At 38.1% G+C, this 15,291-nt stretch overlaps 1 protein-coding gene across 15 annotated transcripts in view; it reads right to left on the reverse strand.

The window, feature by feature from the left end:
• The window catches only part of TTC3 (tetratricopeptide repeat domain 3), a 119,017-nt gene that overhangs the window by 71,357 nt on the left and 32,369 nt on the right, over positions 1 to 15,291 (reverse strand). For 11 of the 15 annotated variants that reach the window (XM_045902462.3, XM_054504091.2, XM_054504089.2 and 8 more), the window contains 5 exons: positions 14,956 to 15,010; positions 5,922 to 6,084; positions 4,936 to 4,981; positions 3,790 to 3,910; positions 2,595 to 2,658 (listed from right to left, as the gene is read on the reverse strand). In XM_045902462.3, coding sequence (XP_045758418.1) covers positions 2,595 to 2,658; positions 3,790 to 3,910; positions 4,936 to 4,981; positions 5,922 to 6,084; positions 14,956 to 15,010 — 449 coding nt within the window. The remainder of the gene's footprint in view (positions 1 to 2,594; positions 2,659 to 3,789; positions 3,911 to 4,935; positions 4,982 to 5,921; positions 6,085 to 14,955; positions 15,011 to 15,291) is intronic. The other 4 variants (XM_054504092.2, XM_045902476.3, XM_045902474.3 and 1 more) reach the window with 1 other exon arrangement.

Here is a 15,291-nt window from a genome sequence, read left to right on the forward strand (position 1 = left end):
ACAAAGTATTTGTTCCTGAAATCTGTTCATAAAAATCAACAAGCCTGAAAGCAAATCAATTAAAATATGTAAATTGGAATAAGCAGCAAAGGAAGCAATATTTTATGTGAGTGTAAGTACAAACAGATGAAAAAACAGCTACAATGATGTCTGTCTATGTATGCTATAAAAGTATTGTGAACATTAATTACAATGATATTATTTAGGCCTAAAGTAGATACAGAGAGATATAGGCCATAGTTCCCGTTCTTAGGTTGTTTATAATCAGATGGGAAGAAAAGACAGTCACCAGTAATTACACAACAACCATCTTTAAAAAGAAGAGAAGACTGCATGTTGCTACTGACATATAAATTCCATATTAACTGCTCTTATAACTCAGAGGTGGAAATCACTTAAGGTCGAGTGGCCAGGAAAAGCCTTAGTGGGGGTGCAGCATTTGTATTTAGTTTTAAGAAAAAAGTAGGATTTGGGGCACCTGGGAGGCTCAGTCAGTTAAGCATCAGACTTTGGCTCAGGTCATGATTTCAGGGTTCTGGGATGGAGCCCCACAGTGGGCTTCATGCTCGGCGAGGAGTCTGCTTGTCCCTTTCCCTCTGCCCCTTCCCCCACTCATACTCGCTCTCTCTCAAATAAATAAATAAAATCTTAAGAGAAAAAGAAAGAAACAAACAGACAAACAAGTAGGATTTGGATAGGATGGGCCAAACCCAAGAATGACATTCACTTTAAGAAACACTAAGTAAACCTGTGTGATCTGGTGAGTTGGGTAAGAAGAGAATGTTAGAAAGGGGCAGCGAAGGCCAGCTGGAGTGAGTGCTCATGAGTCCTTTGCTTCCGACACTCCAGCTCTGTGAGCCCAGCTTTTGTCCCACTGGCAAGAGCAGGGACTACTGCGTACTTTGCAGTGGGAGGGCCATGCACAAAGTTATGTAGAAAAAAGCACAGCAAACAGGGACAGGGTCTTTTTGATGGAAGCTTTGTGAAGAGACAGCAGAGGCAAGTCAGAACCTCTGTATTAAGGAGGGGATCAGAGCCAAGCTGGTTTGGATGGCCTCAGAAAACAAAAGAGGCTTCCAGAAAGGCAGAAGAGTTCTAATTTGATTCCTGCTGTCTGATTTCAGGCAAAACTACACAGCCCTAACCCTGGGACCTCAATTTCTTTGACTGAATACAGATGCTAAAGTGTGGATGGTATTTAAAGTATTTACTTAAATGTGCTATCTGATAATAACAGCCTAAGAAATATCAATAAATTAAAAGGTGTTTTCCAAAAGAAAAGTTTTATCTTCAGAGATTTTTCATGTGCTATTAGACTTATTACATCAAGTAAGACAATCACCTGAGTCTCCCTCTTTATAATTTTCCAATGTGCTAATCAAATGGGAATGGCCAGTGGTAAATAGCTGGATTTGTGGCACTGAAGCCTAAGAAAAGACAGAACTGTGGGAAGCAAAAGACAGAAATGGCTGCCAGAAGCAGAAACACCGAAAAGAAAACAAACAAGCCAGGGGCGCCTGGGTGGCTCAGTCGTTAAGCATCTGCCTTTGGCTCAGGTCATGATCCCAGGGTCCTGGGATTGAGCCCCGCATCAGGTTCCCTGCACCGTGGGAAGCCTGCTTCTCCCTCTCCCACTCCCCTGCTTGTGTTCCCTCTCTCGCTATGTCTCTCTCTGTCAAATAATTAAAAAAAAAACTTTAAAAAAAAAGAAAAGAAAACAAACAAGCCAACAAACAAGAAAAAGGAAAAGAGATCACTAACAAGATCATGAATCAGGTCAGCAATCTCACCCCAATAACCTCTGAAAGCTTCAAACAAAAAATTTGTATCCAACAGCGACCTTGAGTCATCAAGAAAATCTGTATTTTTCAAAAGTCTGTTTCAGAAGTCCGGGAAGCATATAATCTACTTTAGAATGATTTTCAACAAAATCTGGTCATGTAAAGGGAGACTGAGAAATAAATGGAACATGAATGTTCGCTTCTCTGGACCCTTCATTTCCAAATGATGCCAAGTAAATGAAGTCCCGCTGTATGTCCGTGTATCTACTAGATGCAGAAACAGACGTATGCACTAAGCATGTACTAGTTAAACTAGTATCAGCCTAAAGCATCCATTCTCAACATCACCCCCAACAGGGTGAAAGTTAGTTATTAGGAGATAAAAAAAAAAAAAATCTAACTTTCTAAATATATAAAGCACAGATGTACATACAGGACATAAACAGTTAAACAGTATCTGTAGTAGGAGGGTAAACAGGAAAAAAATACATCTAAAAAGTCTCCTGGGTCAGGGAGCTTTAATGAAATTAAAGTTGAAAAACACTGGCCTCACAGAAATTAGGTAGCAGACCAAAAAGAGTTTCATCCTCCCTTTCTATTCCATTTACTTGAATTTCCAAAATTAAATTTATTTAATATGGAAAGACTGAGCGCTGATTTCAAGTAAGTATTCAATGTTTTCCTAACACAGAAGCATTATAAAGTAAAACGAGAGTAACAGCACATGTATGCAAGGCTCGTGCAAATGTTGGGGCTGGAGTTTTAGGAATGCTATATTAATTCAGGAAAAACTTATGTAAGGAAAAAACTTACCTGATGGTGGTAGAAATTCAGGATGACAGTCACAATCATCTACCTTCAAAGCTTCATCTACCACCTACCCATGAAAACAAAATTCATGAGATTTTCAAAAAAATAAGGCCATAAAGAATTCAATTAACTAAATAATAAAAAAAGAGTAGAACAGAATTTAACCAAGTGCCTAAAATAACCAGCTGGTAATTAGGCCTAAATGAATAAACACACAAAATGATAACTAGTGATAAGAGATTCTAATAAGACAAATTCTCTAATGGTAATTCTACTTCCAACACTTGGCATGATGCCTGACAGGTCTATTGTTCAATAAGTGTACTGAATAAATATTATTGCATCTTTCCTTAAGCTCCTCTCCCTAACTGAATACAGCCTCTGAGATTTTCACTAACAATAAAAGGACTACACAGTGAGTTGGAAAAGCTCCCTTAAATGCCTACTAGCCACATACTCCAAAATACCATTTCCTTTTTTCCCTCGCAAATTCTGGAAAGAAATATTAACGTGGACTTGGTGATAACTGCCAAGTTTTTAGTATATTACTGTTCAGAGGAAAACTCAGATTCAGGTCATTTAGGATACCCATCACAGAGCCAGGCTAAAAGGCCTAGAGGTGCCCTCAGAAACCATGAGGCCTGGGTGCTGGTGAGCACAGCAGGGAGTCAAGGCTAGGGACCACTGCTGCAGAAATGCCTTGGGCAGAGATGGGGAGGGCGTGCCTCCCCCCACACAAGTTGGGTGGGCAGCCTCGTGTGGTGCCAGGCAGCCAAGCTGATTGCAAAAGGAAGGAAAAGAAAAATCCGAAGCACTGTAAGGAGTGGGATGACGTGGTCCCCAGACCCCACTGTCACTCATTCCCAAGTAGCTGTTTGACTGACAGATACGTAAAGCAGGAAAAGCATACAAAAAGAATTATCCAAGTAGTGAAATGAAATTTAGAAAAAAAAATTTTGAAAACACACCAATGTGATTTCAAAAAAAACTATGTGATATTGAAATATTCTCTTCATGTAGTTGAAGGAGGTAGCTGGGATATTTATTAAAAAGAGAGAATCATTCTTTTCATATCAGAGGCAAAAAGGGATTCATATCACCAAAATATTTAATTTCCATTATCACCGGAATACTACTGTAAAAACATGAGACTATCCATACTTGAAATCATTTAATTTTAGTTTTTAACTGAACCTACCTTTAGATTCTGATTACCACCGTTTGCCATTTCGTCGTTAGTTTTTCTGCAATCTTTTTCGGTTTCCACAAAGTTAAGTGAAGTACTAAACGCAGGTGCTGATAAACTGGGTATATAGGCCCTGAAGGGGAATAAGAGAAAAATAATTTTATTTCTGTTGATTAGCATGCATTTTTAAAAAATTATCCTTCAAATAAATAGGTTCCAGCAAATACCACCTTTTTTCCTTGAAAGCAGGGTAATACTGTTTTAAAAAGGATCTACCTCTGAGATTGGGCTTTAAACAAATATTGCTTTAAATTTCATAGTAAAAACTCGGGGCGCCTGGGTGGCTCAGATGGTTAAGCGTCTGCCTTCGGCTCAGGTCATGATCTCAGGGTCCTGGGATCGAGTCCCGCATCAGGCTCCCTGCTCCTTGGGAGCCTGCTTCTCCCTCTGCCTCTCTCTCTCTCTCTGTCTGTCATGAATAAATAAATAAAATCTTAAAAAAAAAAAAAAATTTTCATAGTAAAAACTCAAAATAGATTAAAAACAGTTCAATGTATTCTGGTTTCTAATATTAAAATAAGTTAAAATAAATTCTCCCTGATTTGAATTTAACAGCTTCAATATCTTAGGCATCTAAAGCATGTGGGGGAAAAAAATCTATTTTAATTGCCAAGCAATAAATGTAGAACCCTGGCTGCTGTTTGTTTTCTTGTGAGTGTATCGAATCTGTCATCTATTTCTGACAGAAAGTGTCCTAGTCTTTGAAAAGATACTGGGAGGCTGGCGGCAGATGCTTCCAAGACAGAGGCTAAGGGTTAAAGGTACAGACTGTGTCCCTGCTCTCTGCTGCCAGGACCCTCATTGCAAAAACTGCACCCAAGCACAGTGACATCCACTTAACATTTCACCCACCTTTTCCCATAGGCTTAGGCTACTGATCTCCCATAAATACACATACAAATGGCTCAGTAAAACAGTCCAGAAAACAAATCTGACAATTCACAGGTCACCTGATCTTAGACCCAAACCCCTCTTCCTTCCCTCCCCAACTTTACTGTGGTTGCTATTAGCTACAAAGCATCAGATACAGTGATTCTTAAACTTACAGGGAAAAGCCATCCCAAGTAACAGCTACTGATCTGATTGGCATTAACTCACCTGCTTTCATAGAAGGCTTTAATTGGATTTCTAGTTGGTGTTCGACCTATAAAAATCAATCACACATGCAAGGTAATCAGTGGATTGGCAACACATACTTTGAAGAGATTTTCAAATACCCTTTAAGCTGACAGTAAGAACATCAAATTTACAGAACTGAAAAATAAACCTAAATTATTTTATATTTTCAGATGTTTTGAGTTTTAGGATGGCTTCAGCAAAATGTTACACAGCCTTATTTGACATCCCATTACATGTGATCATTGACTAGATGCAGCAGTATATAAATCTGAATCAGAGACGGTACCTGTCTTCAAGGAGCTCACAATCTTATAATCATGTTATGTTGGATAATAACATCTCAGCTTCCTGAGACACTAAATACCCAAAGAAGAAAAAACAGGAAAGACCTATATGCTGAAAGTATAGAGTAAGGGAATTTCAGGCATTGGAGAAAGCAAAATACTTAGGAGAAAAAACAAGAGAATGAAAATCTAGAATTCCTACCCCACACAGCTGATTTCTGATATATGTATATGTACCCACATACAGATGTATGCAAAAATGTTCAGCATGCTATAGAATGAGCCACACACTTGGTGCAAAAACATCAAACAACTCTACTGAAGGGTCTTTTCTTTAAGAAATAACCATAATGGAGGAAAAATTTTTAAATAATTTTGTTTCCAAAGTCTTCACTTTATCCAAAATCTCAAGGTGGCATATTTTACTACAGAAGAATAAATAATAATTTGTTGTTTCAAATAAAAAATACAAATCATTTATAATTACCTAGTGGAATATAACACTAACGTACTTCTACATAGACAGAAATGGAAAACTTCAGTGACTTGACCAAGATAATGTAACAAAATAAGCACAAATCACCTGAGAGTTGATTTATGGTCCTCCATTAATCCAAGAAACCCACCTTCAAAAGTTTTAAAGGGAATTCGACTGTAACCAAAGAATCTTAGGTGAAATACCTTGCAGGTCTTCTATTTGTTTTTGTAACTTTACATGCTGCTGAATTAGATCCTTGATTCCCTCAGGGTCATTTTTACAGAGTTTTTGAGCTTTTATGTTTGCTTGTAGGGCCCAGTCATATTCCCCCAGCATAGAAAGAGCAGCACAATAACGATAATGACCCTGTTCCAAAAGATAAATTTAATTTTTTTCTCAAAAATATGCTTAAGTTAAAGAAAATAGATAAGGAAAAATATTTTGCTTGAAAACTGATTACTTAAAATGTTAGATTAGGATCCTATCAATGAAAAATTTTTTAAAATGTTAATACCTCTCAGGAAATAAAATTACCTAAATGAGCTAAAGTGAAGTTATGAATGAATAGTATTTATAATAATTTTAACTAGAGATCAGTATTTTTGCTTAAGAGATTTTTGTACCCCAAAGAAAATAATTCAACCTTTATTATATTTTACAAGTAAAGAATGGAATATATTATTTTGTGCCAAATAAAGTAACACAAACCATTCATTATAAATAATTTTTTTCAAAATATTTTAAGGCAGTAATAATCTCTAAGTCATTACATTCCCTACACTTTGGAAATCAAACAAATTTTAGAGCTGGAAGGAACAATCAGCTTACACAGTCATTTTCCAACCCCTCTGAAAAGCATGGTCACAGATAGGGGGTGCATCTAGGCTAGATCTTCCATTCGGCTTGCTCTTAATCAGTTTTTAATTATTTTATTTCTAAGTGTAGTTCTTGGCTTTAAGAAAAGGTCTGAAAACCACTGATTTACTCAATTCCAATGATCAGGGTTTTTGTTTTGTTTGCTACAGAACCACAGTCCTGGCTGGCCCCATTTATGCATTTTGGGAAATCTTTTATCTCAAGGATGAACATTTTAATCTAGAAAGCTAATATTACCAAGCCTGGGGCTAACTCAATCACCCCCTCTTCTAGCTACTCACAAACTGATCTCCCATTATAGGCAAAGTATCTCCACTTGAGAACTGACTTACCCATGAGAGAGGCTAGAAATTGGCCTAATGTCACACTTATTTAGAGGCAAACCAAAGAATCCTGACCTTATGATTCCAGGTCCAGAGCTTTTTCCTCCTTACTACAGATTTTACAAAGAACATTCTCATTCTATGAGAAACTACTAAATCAGAAATAAGTGACCTTTTTAAGAAAGATGAGCTTTTCACTAAAAAAGGGCCAGAAACAACCACAGGAACCTTTATTTATGCAGGTTTGATACACATATAATCCTGCTCTCGTGCACCAACCCAATCTGTGAGTTCTGAAGCATTTTTTTAAGCCAGACTATTTAGACTCAGATCAAAGATCCCAATGCAGACTGCATTTGTTTAAACTTTGCTTTTCCTCAAAAGGCATATGAAGACAGATCTCTCAGATATGCTACAAGACCAACATCCTATCACCCAGGACTATTCCAACTTCAAAATTAAGGTAACTACATAAAAAAAACCCAAAAAACACACAGCATAAGATATATGAAAGATTATAAACCATACCTGCTAAATTTGTAGAAAACACTTTTTCTTTCTCTTCCCCATCCCGCCCCCCAACCTCCCACCTTCCTCATCTTTTGCTGGGTCCTTTTCCCTAAACTCTATAAAACCTAGCATAAAGTCTATCGGTTGAAAAATGAATTTATTCAGATCTCATTGCTGAGGTTATCTGAATGAAGCTTAAATTAAAAGGTATCTCAGAGAGTTTTCTGAACCCAATCACAATACAAGGTTTTGCTTTCCTTTGACATTACCTCATTCTCTATCACATATATAGAAATTCTCTGTTGTCCGTCTGCCTAGCATCCCCTCCTTTTGGTGCCATTATGTGCCTACTCCACATAGCAATGGCAGGACTGGGACTAGTGCTCCATCTCAAAAATGACTGGGGAGAAGCGTATGACCCAGGAGACTGACCAATCAAAATGCACCATTTTCCAGGTCATAGGATCAATCCACTGGTGAACACATGGCTCAATCAGGACCAGTTTGAGGCATCCTTAGGTGTACTGTATAGATACTAAAAGAAATTCTCTTGCCACTAGAATTAGCAGTTATTAAGGATAACAGTTTGGGGTTCCCACTACATGGTAAAAGTCTTTTTCAAAATGAAGCCAAGAGAGCCCACACTCTCACTACCACTTGGGTCAAGATGGAGTTAACAGGGATTTGGATTTACACTCTTGCCTAAAACAAACAAACAAGGACAAAATATATGAAACAAAGGTTTGCAAGACATTGAGTGACTATCAGGCAACAAAAGAGAGTGACCCTGGAGAAACACAAGCCCTGAATGGAATTTTCAGCTTACTGAATGGAATTCTAAGCCATGGCACAGGGAGAAGGAACACAGGCAGGGATTGCAGTTCTGGAGACAAGACAAGAGACCAGGAGAGCCAAGGCAGCTCAAGTTCACAGGGCAGAGGACCAGAGAGGAGACTGCTCAACAGAGAACTCCAGAGATCCTCACACAGTCCCAAGTTGAGTCTTGAGGTGAGTACTAATCAGTACATGCATGTGGGACAACTACCCAAAACCCAAACCAGGGAAAGAACCACTAGAAAGACTAATAAGGAAACAACAGTCAGCACTCACACAGGGCCAGGAATAATTCCTGTTTCCACCAGCCAGAGTGGAAAACATCATAATTGATGGAGTAACAGGCAGAGTATTCAGAAGCATTTTGCTTCAGCTGTGAATAAAAAGATAGCCGTTGACCAAATACCACTATGGTCCCACCTATCAAAGCTTAAAACAAGACTCCAAAGAATTACATTGTTTCCAAGTAACTTTACTGCATCCCAAAAGGAAGCTCAAAAATATTTACATACACAAAAATATCAGTAACAATGTCTTGTATCCAATAAAAAATTACTAGGTATGCAAAGAAGGAAAATATGATCTATAAGGAAGAGAAAAATGAGTCAATTGAAAATGCTCAGAAATGACACATGACAGAATTAGTAGACAAGAATATTAGGACAGTTATTATAAACATATTCCATATATTCAAGAAGTTAAAAGAAAGACTGAAGACTGAACATATTAAGATGTGAAATACATAAAGAATACTCAAATTGAAATACTAAAGATGGAAGTTATAGCATTTAAGGTGAAACAATACATCAGTTGAAAATTGGGGCAGATTAGACATTGCAGAAGAAAAAATCAGTGAACTCAATATAGCAATAGAACCCACCTAAAAAGAAAGAATGAAAAGGGAGAAAAGAGACTGAAAATAAAGCTAACAAACAGGGAAGAAAAACTGAGAAATGGGAAGAAAAATGTGTATAAATCTGGATCCAGCCATGCCTGAAGGATTATAATTCCTAGACTTTTTCAATTACATGAGCCAACTACTTAGGCCAAATCTGAGTTAGGTTTTGTCACTCACAAACAAGAGTCCTAATACACCCCTCAATATTAAAAGGTTCTTATGGACATCTGTGAGGCTACTGGTTTGTATGCTATATAACAATATCAAAAGGCAATGAATGCACAGAGAAATGTCAACAAATGTCTACTGATAATACCATAAAAATTCCCACTCTTTGGGATACAATGACATACTCTCTCTTAAGCCTGAAAGCACGTGTAGGGCAGTTGGCATTGTACCAGTCTTCTCTATCTGGAAAGAAGGGAGAACAATGGCCCACCCTCACAGAAATCTACAGAGAACTTTCTTATGCAGGCTTATATCCTAGAGGCATGACTCAACAGGCTTAGGCTCATAGTTAATCTCAAGTAGAAGTACAGAATGCAACTTGCACAGTTCACCTTTGCTTCTGAAGTTTAAGCTACCTTTTAACGAGCACTTCTTTCCAGTAAAATAAAACGAAAAAATAACCTAGATGTAGTTACCACATTTTTTAAATACTAGGATTTGTGTTTTGCATCTATACAAATATTTCTGCAATCATCACAAAACATCCCTATTTAAATAAAGTGGGCGCCTGGGTGGCTCAGTCGTTAAGCATCTGCCTTCGGCTCAGGTCATGATCTCAGGGTCCTGGGATCGAGCCCCGCATCTGGTTCCCTGCTCAGCGGGAAGCCTGCTTCTCCCTCTCCCACTCTGCCTGCTTGTGTTCCCTCTCTCGCTGTCTCTCTCTGTCAAATAAATAAATAAAATCTTTAAAAAAATAAATAAAGTGAATGAACCCACATAAATATAGTCAACAAATATTTGACGAAGATAACAAAGGTAATAAATACAATGAAGTAAAGACAACCTTTGCAACAGTGATGCTGGGGCATCTACATGCAAAAAAAAAAAATGAATCTAGACCTTATATTCTCCATAAAAATTAACTAAAAATGAATCACAGACCTAAATGTAAAATGCAAAAATGGTAATGACTTTTTAGATACCATACCAAAGGCATGATCCATGAAAGAAATAACTGATAAGCTGGACTTCAAAATTAAAAACTTCTGCCCTCTGAAAGTTGCTGTCAAGAAAATGAGAAGACAAGCTACAGTCAAGGAGAAAATATTTAGCAGACACATCTGATAAGGTCTTAACAGACACCTCATCAAGGAAGGTATACAGTGGCAAATGAGCATATGAAAAGATGCTCCACATCATATGTCATTAGGGAAATGCAAGTTAAAACGAAATACTACTATACACCTATTAGGAAGGCCAAAATTCAGGACACATGCCATTAAAACAACACTACAATGACCACAAGGGACAATACCAAAGGCCAAGAAGGATATGGAACAACAGGAACTCTCACTTGTGGCTGGTGGGAATGCAAAACGGTATAGCCACTTTGGAAAACAGTTTGGCATTTCCTTAAAAAACTACACACATTCTTGTTGCTCAAGCTCATGTCATAATTCCAGGGTCCTGGGATTGAGCTCTGTGCCAAGCTCCCCCTGCTCAGTGGGGCGTCTGCTTCTCCCTCTCCCCCCTGCTCATGCTCTCTCGCTACCTCTATCCTATCTCTGCCTCTCTCTTTCAAATAAATAAAATCTTAAAAAAAACAAAACTAGGGGCGCCTGGGTGGCTCAGATGGTTAAGCGTCTGCCTTCGGCTCAGGTCATGATCCCAGCGTCCTGGGATCGAGTCCCGCATCGGGCTCCCTGCTTCTTGGGAGCCTGCTTCTCCCTCTGCCTCTCTCTCGATCTCTCTGTCTCTCATGAATAAATAAATAAAATCTTTAAAAGAAAAAAAAAAAAAAACAAAACTAGGGTCACCTGGGTGGGCATCTGCCTTCAGCTCAGGTCATGATCCCAGAATCCCAGGATTGAGCCCCACATCAGGCTCCCTGCTCAGTGGGGAGTGTGCTTCTCCTTCTCCCTCTGCCCCTCCCCCAGCTCCTCTCTCTCTCTCTGTCTCTCTCTCTGTCTCTCTCAAATAAATTAAAAACAAAAACTAAACATATTCTTGTCATATGATCCAGCAATCCTACTCCTTGGTAATTACCCAAAAGAGTTGAAAACATGTCAACACAAAACCCTGTACATAGGTATTCATATCAGCTTTATTCAAAATGGCCAAAAGTTGAAAGCAACAAAAATGTCCTTCAGTAGGGGCTCCTGGGTGGCTCAGTTAAGCATCTGCCTTCAGCTCAGGTCATGATCCAGGGATCTTGGGATCGAGCCCCATGCCAGGCTCCCTGCTCAGCGGGGAGCCTGCGGGGAGCCTGCTTCTCTCTCTCCCCTCTGCTGGTGCTCTCTCTCGCTATCTTTCTCTCAAATAAATAAATAAAATCTTAAAAAAAAAAAGTGTCCTTCAGTAGGTGAATGGATAAATCAACTGGCGCATCCAGACAATGTAATATTATTCAGCACGAAAAAGAAATCATCAAGGCATGAAAAGACATGGCGGAAAGTTAAATGCATATTATTAAGTGAAAGAGAAGGCTATCTGAGAAGGCTATATACTGTATGATTCAAACTCTGACATCCTGGAAAAGGTAAAACTGATGGAGATAGTAAAAAGATCAGTGGTTGCAGGGGTTTGGATAGGCAGATCAGAGGATTTGGGGGAACAGTGAAAATATTCTGTATAAATCATAATGATGGATAAATGTCATTACACGTTTGTCCAAACCCACAGAATGCGTAACACTTAGGGAATGAATCCTAAGATAAACTATGGACCTTGGATGATTATAACGTGTCTGTGTAGGTTCATCAATTTTCAAATTACACCACTCAGCTGGGGGATACTGATAACAGGGGAGTCTATGCATGTGTGGGGGTTTATGGGAGGTTACCTTCCTCTTAATTTTGCTGTGAACCTAAATCTGCTCTAAAAAAATTGTTTTTTAGAAAGTGAAAATTTTCTGTTCAATAAATCAAGCCAGGAATAAACATTCTACACGAAGTCCTCAATGCAATTCAGAATATTTTAGTATTCTTTTTTTTTTCTAAATTGATAATAGAAAATTCAAAGGTAACTCTAGAACACTAACTTCAGGGTCTGGGTTTCAGTATTAAGAATTCTATCAGGGCGCCTGGGTGGCTCAGTCGTTAAGCGTCTGCCTTCGGCTCAGGTCATGATCCCAGGGTCCTGGGATCGAGCCCCACATCGGGCTCCCTGCTCAGCGGGAAGCCTGCTTCTCCCTCTCCCACTCCCCCTGCTTGTGTTCCCTCTCTCTCTGTGTCTCTCTCTCTCAAATAAATAAATAGAATCTTTAAAAAAAATAAAAAATAAAAATAAAAAGAATTCTATCATCCACAGAATAAGTATTTATGGAGCAAATGACAAATGCTAGGTTCAGTGATCAACAAAGATTCTGTATCAAGCACAACAAATTGATCACTCTCAAACAGAAGCACATCCAATGCTGGATTCTAAATCCAGTTTTGTCTTTTACTTGCAAAAGTCACTTTACTTTTCTGGGACTCAATCTCTTCATCTGTAAATCGAGGCATTTAAAAACGGACTCCAAAATCTGGATGCAGGAGTCCACCTGGGGAATTTCACAATCCCCAGTCTCCTCAGCCACATGAATCATAATTTGGGGGGGGGCTCTAAAATTCTATGAGTAATACTCACTTTGATTTAAAAACAAATTACATAAAGCCAGGAATGAAGTCTGAAACATGTATCTTTCTATGTCTTATTTGAAGCTCTACTTTAAAAAAAAGTCGGGTATTTTTGTGATTTAGGAAAATACAGTGATTAATATCACAAACACCCAGAATTAATTGCTAACATTTTGCTGTATTTGTTTTAGATTCTTTTTTACTAGAAGAAATAAAACCATACAAATATGGCTGAAATCTTCTTTGTACCCTCTCTAATCTTTCCTTCTCTAACTGCCCAGAAACAAACATTACCCTGAGTTTGATAGGTATCTTTCTGGCCTATAATATGCTTTCACTGATTTTTTTCATTCAACGCTATTTTTTAAATCTATAAATGCTGATAAACCAGTTAACTTATTCCAACTGCAATCTAGTAATCGGTTCGTTCATTCACCAAATCAACAAATATTTACTAGTAAGTGCTTGTTATGTGCCAAGCAGCTTGTCAGGCAGGCCAGATTCAATAGTGAACCAACCAAACAAAAAGATCCGTCCTCATGGATCTCACATTGTATGGGAGGACACCCAATAATAATACATACAGTATGTTCAATAATGTTAAATGCCAAGAGGAAAAAAGTGAGCAAGGAAAGAGGGTAGCAAATGTCTAGACAGGGGTAGCCTTGGCATTTTAGTAATGTGGCCAAGAAGTTTTCACTGAGAAGACTTCCAGTAAAACATGAAAGGAAGTAAGGGAGCTAGCTCAGGCTCTGGGAAAAGGCATTCTAATTCTAGGCAGAGAGAAGAAAAAGCACAAACTGGGAGTGGGCCTGGCATATATAAGGAACAGCTGAGGAGGCCAACAGGTCAACACAGAGTGAACAAGGGAGAGAACGGTAGGAGTGAGGTCAGAGACATAATGGGTGTTTAGGGAAGAGGGAAAGATCAGATCAGAGGCACAACTCTGATCAAGTGAAAATACCATATCCATCCCTGTTTTATCAGTGGATATGCAGGTATCTGCAGTTCTATGCTGTTAAAACAGCATTGCCATGGCCACTTTGCATATCTCACCATGGGTACATATTGCAAGAACGTCTGTGGGGTACACACACTTAGAATCCAATAATTACGGCATATACACATCATAGCGCTCTCCAGGTTGGTTGCAACCAATTCTCACCCACTGGTTTATGGAAGGTTCCTGTTAGTACACACATTCACCAATACCTGAGACTACTGGTCTCTAATTTTTGCCAATCTAAAGGACCTAAACGATATCACATTGCTTTACTTACTTACTTATGTACATGTAGGTCTGTTTGGAAGCTCTCTATTCTGCTCTCTTGGTTTTGTTTTTCTATGTATAATTTTAAGTGCTAGGAAATAGAACATAGTTTATTTCTACTGCCCATTCAGATTTCTCTTCTATGAAATGCTTGTTTATTCACTTGCCCATTTTCTACTGGGTTTATTTATTATAGCTCTTTGCATATTCTGGATATAAATCCTATCAGTTATATATGTTATCTATATGACAAATTATCTCCTCCCAGATTATGATTTCATTCATGGTGTCTTTTGACATACAGAAGTTTTTCAGTTGGATATAGTCAAATTTATGCGCTCCCCCACACTGATTTGTGCACTATATGTTATTTAACAAATCCTTTTGCACCTCAAGGTTGTAAAGACAGTCTCCTATAATTCTTCTAAGTTTTAAGTTTCACTTTTCATAGTAAGGTCTTTAACCCATCCAAAATATGCAGATGCTGACATCTCAGTCACTAAGGTACCCTCCAGCTCCTCAACAATTCTACGTGCTACTTGTCCTGCTCAGAAACGCATATTCTCTCACTGCTGTGTTAAGTCTCCTTTCTGATTATGGAACTGAAGATTCCCCTCTCACATTCTTGAGCTTGGCATAATTTTATCCAGCATTTTTACATATAAATTTACATCCTGTACACAGATTTTTCACAAAGTTATATGGCATTACCTACCCAATGTAAAGATAAAAGCAACCTACCTTTGTCCAATTGCTCTTCAGGATAATGGCTCTCTTTCCATCACCAAGTGCATTTCTAAAAAGAAAAACAAGAAATATTCTTTTTTTTTCATAAAGGCATTATAAATTGTGTATCTATTTGTACTTCTTGAATTTTCCAGAAATAACCTAGTTAAAAATAACTTTTTAATTTTTAAAAATCCATATATGTCCATTATAGGAAATTTGGAAAATACAGAAAAGTAAAACAAAAGGAAAAAGTCACCCAGAGTTACAATCACAACTACCCAGGAATAACTACTTTTCAAATTTCTGGAGTATTTCCTCCACATATCTTATCTACGTCTCACTTGTTGT

This window comes from Mirounga angustirostris, unplaced genomic scaffold (assembly GCF_029215605.1).
Source record: "Mirounga angustirostris isolate CCGP_5_RB_7025 unplaced genomic scaffold, mMirAng1.0.hap1 SCAF_1, whole genome shotgun sequence".
NCBI lineage: Eukaryota > Metazoa > Chordata > Mammalia > Carnivora > Phocidae > Mirounga > Mirounga angustirostris.